At 35.1% G+C, this 9,798-nt stretch overlaps 2 protein-coding genes across 2 annotated transcripts; one reads left to right on the forward strand and one right to left on the reverse strand.

Annotated features, from left to right (window-relative positions):
* Positions 1-1,404: 1,404 nt before the first annotated feature.
* LOC146887092 (uncharacterized) lies at positions 1,405-2,615 on the reverse strand. Its single transcript, XM_085672015.1, has 3 exons — positions 2,554-2,615; positions 2,219-2,476; positions 1,405-2,137 (listed from the first exon to the last, which is right to left on the reverse strand). Exons 1-3 carry the CDS (start codon positions 2,613-2,615, stop codon positions 1,405-1,407), a joined length of 1,053 nt encoding a protein of 350 aa, XP_085528141.1.
* Positions 2,616-5,749: 3,134 nt separating this feature from the next.
* LOC114180994 (CASP-like protein 5A2) lies at positions 5,750-8,810 on the forward strand. The gene is made up of 3 exons (XM_028067301.2): positions 5,750-6,101; positions 7,805-7,937; positions 8,471-8,810. Exons 1-3 carry the CDS (start codon positions 5,884-5,886, stop codon positions 8,660-8,662), a joined length of 543 nt encoding a protein of 180 aa, XP_027923102.1. The 5' UTR covers positions 5,750-5,883; the 3' UTR covers positions 8,663-8,810.
* Positions 8,811-9,798: the final 988 nt, after the last annotated feature.

The following is a 9,798-nucleotide window of genomic DNA, read 5'->3' on the forward strand; positions in this document are numbered from 1 at the left end:
TTATAACAGATACGTGTCATTGAAAGAAGAATACGTGTAAAAAAAATAATTGTATAGTGTGTAATGGTGTTATAACGAAAGGTGATGTATAAATTTGCCCTAACTCTTAATAGTACCATATCATCTTCTTCTTCCTCTCCATTCCATTGCAGGTTCAGAGTTTAAGAAATGGCTTCTTGATTTGTGTCTTCTTCTTCCAATCAATTCGTCAATGTCTGATCTTCTTCTTCCGCTCCATTATGTCGCAGGTTTAGAGCTCAAGAGGTTGCTCCTTGTTGTGTGTCTTCTTCTTCCAATCAATTCTTCAATGTCTCGCAGTGAGGGTTGTGCGTGTTCTTTGTGGGCATCACAAAAAAAATAGTGTGTCCTCCCCTACTGTTTCGTATAGGAGTGCGGGTGGAACCCCAATGTGCTATTGTGGGGAGGTTGCAGTGTTGAGAGTTGCTAAAACAGTAAAGAATTTTGGAAAGCAATTTCTTGGGTGCCCTAACTACAAGGTATTAATTATTGTTTAAATTTGTGGTTTCCATAATGTTTGTTGGTGTTAAGCATTTTTGTGGGTTTAATTTCCTTTAACCAGCTCAGTGGTGCCAATGAAGAATCTAAAGGATGCAATTATTTCAAGTGGTTCAACGAAGACAATGGGGATGAAAGAGATGCAACCATAGGAAGACAAAGGAGAAAAATATATGCTCTTGAAAAATCAGTTATGGTGTCTGAAAAAAGGATTAGGTTTTTAACATGGGTAATATGTTTTTTGGGACTGGTGAACGTTATATTAGTTTGTAAGTTGAGCAAAATTTTTTGATTTTGTTGTAACCTGGATGAAGTACAGTGGGTGTGGATGCAGTTTCATGGGTTAGAATGTTTGTATTTACGTTATGTTATTCTAATGGATTTTGATTATGGAATGAAAATAACTTTGGAGTAAATTTTCTTGTCACTTTATTTGAATTATATTTGGAATGAAGGCATACAAACTGGAGCATCATATTCATCCACCAATCATATATAGCCTTGTAATGAAACCACAAAAAACTACACCATGTAAGCACACAAACTGGATTACCATATTCATCCAGCAATAATAAGACAACCTGTGCATAATAAGCCAAAAACATTTCCATCCAGTAATAATAAGACAACCTGTGCATAATAACCCAATATTATATTCATTGAATATTGTTCTGCTTAATCAAAAGTTGGTAATTGATGTTCGTACCAAGTGGATGTTCAATATACAAAATGCTTCTCAAAAAACAAACCAAAATACACCACCAGATTACAAAATACACCACCAGATTACAAAAGTTTTTTCCAATTTGATCTTCCAAAACACAACAACAATTTTTCTCTCCTGATCTTCCAAAACACAACAGCAATTTGATCTTCCAAAACACAACATCACGGATTCAGTATTGGGCCCCTCCTGAACGACAATTTTTCTCTGTAGGTTGCTGTTGTAGTAGACTGCATTTGATGGACTTGTGTAGTCTGACTTACTTGTGTTGGAAGAGTGGCATTGTGTGGCTGTGAGACTTGTGTAGTCTGACTTGGTTGAGTAGACTGAGTTGGTGGAGTAGGCTGACTTGGTTGAGTATGCTCAGTTTGTGGAGTGCTCTGACTTGGTTGAGTAGGGTCTACAAGTGTGTTTTGTTGTGTTCCAGATGGAGCAGTTTCTGCTGGTGCAGGAGGAACATGTGGGCAGCTTGTTCTTTTGTGGCCAATTTCTCTACATAACCCACATTTTTTACAGGTACCACCTTGTCTTAGTTGAGTGTCATCCTTCCTCAATTCCCAAGCCTTCAATCTTCTTTTCTTTTTTGGTCTTCCTGGCAGGACCCTCTTTGTTGGAGGCAAAACATCATTCGCAGCAGTCATCTCCCATAGATGAGGTCCGTTGACAGGGTATATGAGTGACAAATATGTCTCTTCATAGGTAGATGTAAGAAACCAATGTGGAAGGAAGTCTTCAGCATTCAGATTTAAAAATCTAATAGTAGTCAGCGCATGGCAGCATGGGATTGCTGTTATGGTCCACTTTCTACAGCTGCATTCTTGTTTGTCAATGTCAACCACAAATTGTTCTTCAATCATTGACCTATGACTCACCTCAAACAATCTTTGTCCTGACCAGCTTTTATGAGTGCAAAAAAATAAAGTGAATTCACATTTCAAAATGAATTGTATCATTATCACAGTAATGTACGACTATTACCTTGGAAGCCAATATTTAGTCTTCTTTGCCTCCTCTTCCATTCTCTTCTTAATTCGTGGGCAGATTGTCCCTTCAAATGTACTAATCTTCTTTCTATTGCTTGCCCATCTCTTCATGAGATAAATCCGAATTTCTTCCATCATACTGATTATTGGTTTGCTCCTTGCATCCAGAATTGTATTGTTAAACCCCTCAGACATATTATTCACCAGTGTATCACATGCAGGTGTGGCTGTAAATCTGGACCTAGACCAAAACCTACATTGAAAAAAAAAATTGACTTCAAAAACAGTTCACAATATATACAATGTACTGCAGGAATTAGTACAACATACCTTGGTGGGATGGCTAACAAGTGTTTGAATGCGTCTACATTAACTTCTTTAATTTCCCTCATGACTGCCTCCCATGCTTGGGGATGTGTGCAGTAGGCTGCTTTCCATAACAACAACTTCAGATTTTTTCCAGGAAATTTCTTCCTGAAATTAGAATAGATGTGCCTCACGCAAAACCTTTGGTCCACACCAGGTAACAATTCTTGCAATGCTAGGAGCAGTCCCTGTCAAAGTATCACTATCTAAAACTCCCATATCTATCTCTATCTTCATCACTTGTATCACTATCTAATGTTTCAGATTGCCATTCTGTATCAGAGAATCCTCTTTGGTCCATTTGTTTAAGGTTGGGCTTTTGGGATGATGACCCTCTCACTCCACCAACCTTACCTTCTTTAAATCTGACTTCAAAAAGTTCATCTTCAGATGCATCATCTCCTCCAATAGGTACATCAAACAGACCATCATCTCCTTCAACAGCAAATAACTCCTCCTCAGATTCATTCCAACTATGAACATCAAAATCTTCATCGCTCGCACTACTGCCCTCAGATGATTCATCCTCGGACACCTCTGCACCACCATCCAACCCAACTTCTACAGCAGAATTATCCTCACCTTCTACCTCAACCTCTGCACCACCATCAACCTCTGCGCCACCATCATCCTCTCCCACCTTTGTAGCAGCTCTAATTCCACCATCATCCTCTCTCACCTCTGCAGCAGCTCCAATTCCACCATCCTCTCCAACAGCTGCACCACCTCCTATCCCAACATCTACATTAACTACTGGAGCAGATCCAATCCCAACACCACCATCTACCTCTACAGAAGGTCCAACTCCAACAACTTCTCCTACCTCTGCAGCAGCTCCAACTCCACCATCATCTCCTACCACTGCAGCAGCTCCAACTCCACAGTCTTCTCCTACCTCTACAGCATCTTCCACATCAACTCCTTCATCAGCTGCAACCTCATTACCACCATACTCCAACAAATGAACTATCTGAGGTTCAGATACCATGTGTACAACAAAAAGATGCACTTGGCCATTGAGTATGGCAATATTCACCATATGGCATGCCCCTTTATCATCACTTAGCAACTCTAACCTTCCATCCAACACCGAACCTCCGCCCATTGAATACCACATCTCTTTGACGTTCACATATCCCATTTCCTTCAGAATGGACATTATTTCGAAGTAGCTCCACCTATCTGGGTCACATGTCAGGGTATTGCTCTCACCCACGTATTTTAGTGACCCATCATTTATAAACTTTCCTCCATGGTGGAAGACAACTTCAAAGTGGTCGTCCATCTGTAATCTATAAAATTGCCCAAACAATAATACCAAATTTACAATCAATACCACATACACACCGACATACAATTTAAAATGGGGGACCACATTACTGAAACACCGACAAACACCGTCACTTTCACACAAACGGTGGACCACAAAATCGAATAAACAAATACACACCCAACCGCATTACTGAAAAAGCACATTCAACTGACAAAAGCGTATAAAAATAACACACTAAAGCATACCAACACACCAATTTCAAAGCAAACGCATTCGCATAAAAAAACCCTAAATCCATGCCCTGATGAGAACGAAGAACAGGGGTCTCAAAAAAACGTACCTTTGATCGCCTGCTCCGAACGATTTCACCTTCTCCGAAGATTTCACCTTCTCCGATCAATTCGCCCTTCGATTTTGCAGAAACCCCGATCGCTTCTTCCTCCACTCCTTCTCACTTCTCACTCACCTTTTCGTCTTTCCAAACTTAACAACTTCAAATGCTTTTCTTTTTTAATTCAAACGCAAATTCATTTATTAGTTATTTTGAAAATACCACGTCAGAAATAAGTGCCATACCACGTGTCAAATATTTGTGTCAACAGACCCTGTTCACTCGTCAACGTTAATGACTCTAACAACGTCAATGAAAATGTACCTGATTGATGTACTTAAAATAACTTGGGTACCAAATTGAAACCTTTTTTTCGCCGGGTACCAAATTGACACCCTTGACCCAAACTGGGTACCTTACGAGTAATTAAACCTTTTATTTTACATACGGATACTAATTCATACATAATATCCGTATGTAAAGTCTAATTTACATATTGATTTAAATTTGTATGTAATTATTCTTATGTAATTATGATTTTTTTTTTGTAGTACCGGCTTGTGGTGAGCCAACCAGCCAACCTGTGTGAGTCGAGTTGACTCACTTTTACTCTTTAATAAATAACTTTTTTTTTCAATTAAAATAATTATTTTATCATTTTTACCTCTTAAATAAATGCTTTGTTAGATTTGATTGTTTTATTTATTTAATTTTTTTAAATTAATCGTTTTTAAACTAAAATAAGTATCTTTAATAAAATAAATCATCTACAAATTTGAAAAAATTATTTATATTTATTTTTAAAATTAAAAAAAGTGACTATTTTATATATATTTACTTTCTTACCAGTTTTGTAACTGTTTTTTTTCAAATTTAAATAATTAACCATAATACTATTTAAATTATATTTTTTATTTTAATAACTAAAATTTATATTATTTATATGTATAACTTTATACATCTTTTGTTTTCTATTTTTTTTTAATTATTATTTTTGAACTTTAAATAATTTATATTTAAAAAAATGCAGTAACTGTTTGTACGATCATATAAATAATAATTTTAGTCGACTGAAATTGATTAAAGTTTGTTAAAAAAATTATATTGATAATAACATTTTCCTTTTCTTAATTAACGTTTTCTATTAATGTTTTATATAAATATTTAGTCCTACATCAATCCGATTATTTTATGGAATCATTGATGGAAATTTTACTACCAATTGCTAAATTTTTTTGCAAACTATCATTAGTAAAAGAAATCTGATCTAATGTAGGGTGAAAGTTTTTTCATTAGAAAGAAAATTCAAGAAAGTCTTGATTACGTTGAGATTGAGGATACAAATTATTGATAAAGTAAAATTAAGTTTAAAGTTAAACTTTAGCATAGTTATTAATTAATGGCATGAATCAAAAGAATTTTAATATTTATTAGGAGAGTAAATAGGTTTGAAGATCAAATTCAAGGTTTTACGAAGTGAAAAAGTAATAAACCTTATCGGGAAAAAAAAAAAAAAAAGTGAAAAGGAAAAGGAGTGTGATGAAATGAAAGAGCAAAAGCGTGTCAAAGTTCCACCAGCATCAGTAGTACCACCACCAACGTTTGGTGGAACGAAGCAAAACCTGTGGAACCAAAAACTCTTTGTTTTTCTTTTTTCTTGGTTGGTGTTCTTGTTCTTCCACGTTTTGCTATGTCGATGTCGATGGTGCACCCTTCAGTTCACCCAATCGAAGCCCCACCCATGACTGACCATGCAATTGCAATTCCCAGACACACTTTGAAGGATACTCAGGGCATGCCCGGCACCCTCGGTGGCTTCCTCTTGCGCTTTCTTCAGTTCTCCTTCGCCATCGTTTCCCTCTCCGTCATGGCCACCACATCCGATTTCCCTTCCGTCACTGCCTTCCGGTAATTAACTCAATTACCCCCCTTTTCTTTCTTATTCCACTTAGTAAATTCATTTCCTTTCTTTCTTAATTGGGGCTGTGGTAATTCTTGTTGAAAATCAAGAAGCCAGGTTTTTATTTAATGGGGTTTTGTGAAGTGGGGATGAGTTTATTATTCCCTTTTTTGCTGCTTTCTTTCTTAATTGGATGTGTGGTAATTGTTGCTGAAAATCAACAAGTCAGGTTTTTTTTTTTTTGATGGGGTGTTCTCAAAATTGGGTTTTGGAAAGTGGACATGAGTTCTTGAAGGAGAGACTACTATTTAAACTACAACAATTCCACACTGATGATCTATGTGATTTTTCGGTATCTACCGTGTTTGTCTCACTTGGAGTATCCATGTATCTTTTTGCCAACAAAAGTAAATTATGCAGACACCCTTTTAAGTTGTTTTTTTTTTTTTTTTTCTGATCGAATGTAATCTTCTTGTTTTTTACCGTTTATGACAACTTTCCTTGTAAAGGTCGGAATGTTTTCAATTAATGCTTTTTAAACAATTAAAGAGATTGTTGTAGGGAGAGGAAAAAGAGAGGTATCGGAGTAATCTGAAAAAAACTTTAGGGTGTCAACGTAGTTTGCTCTTGCTAAAAAAGACAAGGGGTGATGAGTTTCTCTACTTTCGTCAAATGTAATGAATTTAGTAAGAAATTGATGGGGATTTTATGTTCTCAGGTTCATGCTAAAGAGGGGATATTTGGAAATTGTTCATCTCAGAATAATCTTCTGAGATATTATTCTCCATGAGATTCTCCTTAACAACTTCCTTAAATGTTTTTCTTGGTCTCTATCTCCCATTTTCCTAGAATTAAAAACCATGCCATTTATTTTTCCTACCCGTTTCTTTTATGAACATCTTTAATCAAATTTTGGTTATCTTTTCTTCAGTTTATGTCAGATCAATATCTCCTCATCTAGAGTAACTCAGTAGCCACAGAAAATTCAGTCTTCATAAAAATGGTGGGATACCTATGCTTCTTCCAAATTCTTCCAAAGTCAACAATCCAAGCCCTAAGAATTTAGTTACCATTTATTTTCTATTTTCTCCTTTATTAAATAGTCGAAATATACTGTCTTTTGATTTGTCTAGATGGTTGGTATTTCCTCTAGTTTTCTGTTATGAGGTCTGCTACATGCCTATGTTGGTTGAGTAGACTTTCAAGAAGAGATAAAACTGGTGGAATACATTTGCCAGAAAGTTGGACTAACACATGATGAGAGGAGTATGGTCTACACACACTTAAGGTGGTTTGGTCATGCTAAGGAAAATCAATTGAGGCTCTAGTGAGAAAAGTGAATAAAATAGAATAACTGAAGAAAAATTTGTTGAATATTTGTACCCAACCTCAGTTCCGTAAGGTTCAGATTTTAGCAATTTTATTCCAGATGAAGACACAGTTGTTGATCTGTTCAAGCCTTTGCTTTCTAATCTATTTGGGAGGAACAACTTATTAAGAAGACTATGTACGCTGTGTTAACCAGGAGTCTTAAATATAAGATTTGGATTAAAATAAGATTGGAGAGTATCCTAAGACTGCATTATATGAATTGTAGGAAGTCATATTCCAAAGGAGATCAAAATGAGATCATTAGGATGTGATGATATCTACATTCACAGTCTACATTTTCAACATAGCATAACTGATTTTGTTGTATTTGCTGTTCCAGCTACCTAGTTGCTGCTGTCAGCCTGCAAAGCTTGTGGAGCCTCTCTTTGGCAGTTGCTGATATCTATGCCATTTTAGTACGGCGTGGCTACCGAAATGTTAGAATCGTCCGGTTATTCTCTATCGGTGATGGGGTAAGGCAATGCTGGAATACTTTGTTAGCTTGTGTAATTGGATTTTGTAAAATTGGTGCTATCCTCACTAGTGTCTTGAAAACACTCTGGCAAAGAAACTGTCTCTGGGTAGATTAAGTTTCCAAGACCGTTGTTACCATGGTAGCAGTAAAGGTAGTGAAAAAGTTCAGTCATTGTGCATTAAAAATATAACCATAAACATGATAGTTGTCTGTCTTCAACCAGGGACAAGCATCATTTCAAGGAAATAAAAATGTAAGACTTCTACCATAACTATCAGACTAATATAATATGCTATAAAGATATAACACTGTGCATTAGCAAAATACATTTTAGCTATGGAACCAATTATTTAGTTATTTACATATATTATTTGCACTTAAGTAAAGTGGGATGATGCTGTAGTTAAATTTTCAGCTACCCTATTATTGGAAATATGTATTTGTTCGCTCATTTGTTCTGGTAATGTGGTATACTGTACTGGAATTCATGAAAATAATGCATAGGCACTTATATGTGGAATTTTGCTGCAGATTACTTCAACACTTACATTTTCTGCAGCCTGTGCTTCTGCTGGTATCACAGTTTTGATTGGCAATGATTTGAATGACTGTGCACAGAACCATTGCAGTAGGTTTGAAACAGCAACGGCAATGGCATTTATGAGTTGGTTTGCTGCTTCTCCCTCATTTATTTTGAATTTCTGGTCACTGGCCTCCAAATAGAAGCAGCAGAAAAGGGTTTTAGCTGTTTATGTATGGCATACAACTTTGGGGATTGATGGCCCTGATTGTTGCAAATCTTATTCATGGCTTTTTTGATCCTTTGAAATATTGCTGCTGTTCAATTCAAGGCGTGAGCTTGAAACTTTTAGTTGTGATGTTCATAATTTCTCAAACAATGGTAACTTTCCAAGTAAATGTCAACATGGCACAACATGAAGTTAGGAAGCAAGAGTTGTTTAATGCAATATAGAATAATGTAGAATTGGTCACGATAGAAAGTTTGTGCAAGGGTGAATCAGTTTACACAAAGTCTTAGCACCCAGAAATGAGTTTTGAGGCAAATCAACTCCATTTATCTATCTATAGCAATAAACTTGCATAATCCAGATAAACATACAAACTCATTGTGTCTAATACTCAATAGTCAATAGGGAGTACAGATGTCACAATTGGTTCAAATATAAGTCAATCCAACTCGTCACTGTTTTGAGTTGGATTGGATCGGAAAAAATTCTAAATTTTTAAAAGTGGTTCAAATTGAATTCGATTCACTTGACCTAGGAATTAAATGAGTTCGAATGAATTCGAATGAAGGTAACAAGAAACCTTTATTATTCTTTTACTTATTTTTTATAAGTCTTTTATTATAATTCTTTGTTGCTTATAAATATGTAGGTCAACAATTTGCTCTTTTTAAAGATCAGAATGTTGTTCACTATATTTTTAAATAGTTTGAATGTTTAATTTATTTAAGTAATTTGAATGTTTAATTTATTTGTTTGTTAAATTATGTAGATTGAGACTTTAATTTTCAATGGCTATATTTATAAAAATGTTTAGATATACTTTCATTGTCCAACAATAAATATATAAAATAAGTTAGAAGAACAAATTGTCTTTTTAGTGAATCAATCTATCTAATCCAACAACTTGTGGTAGGTTGAATTGGGTCACAAAATGTTTGAGTTATTTAAAAGTGAGTTGATTTAGGTTGATTTAAGTTGATTTATTATTAATTTTTTGAAAAATATAATTGTTATAATAGAAAATATTTATGATCAATAACTATAATAATGTTCTAAAATTTAAACTTATACTTTATTTCAATTCATTTTTTTTTACAAACCATTATAATA

This window comes from Vigna unguiculata, chromosome 4 (genome assembly GCF_037176805.1).
Source record: "Vigna unguiculata cultivar grain cowpea cultivar isolate G323 ecotype 2 chromosome 4, ASM3717680v1, whole genome shotgun sequence".
NCBI lineage: Eukaryota > Viridiplantae > Streptophyta > Magnoliopsida > Fabales > Fabaceae > Vigna > Vigna unguiculata.

Excerpts from the sequence above, each read along its gene's own strand:
- LOC146887092 (XM_085672015.1), bottom strand. The coding sequence starts at position 2,615 with ATGAGGGAAATTAAAGAAGTTAATGTAGACGCATTCAAACACTTGTTA. Across the intron at positions 2,477-2,553 it reads TTGTTAGCCATCCCACCAAG|GTTTTGGTCTAGGTCCAGAT; the intron begins GTATGTTGTACT and ends TTTTCAATGTAG. Across the intron at positions 2,138-2,218 it reads ACTAAATATTGGCTTCCAAG|CTGGTCAGGACAAAGATTGT; the intron begins GTAATAGTCGTA and ends CACTCATAAAAG.
- LOC114180994 (XM_028067301.2), top strand. The coding sequence starts at position 5,884 with ATGTCGATGTCGATGGTGCACCCTTCAGTTCACCCAATCGAAGCCCCA. Across the intron at positions 6,102-7,804 it reads CCTTCCGTCACTGCCTTCCG|CTACCTAGTTGCTGCTGTCA; the intron begins GTAATTAACTCA and ends TTGCTGTTCCAG. Across the intron at positions 7,938-8,470 it reads TATTCTCTATCGGTGATGGG|ATTACTTCAACACTTACATT; the intron begins GTAAGGCAATGC and ends ATTTTGCTGCAG.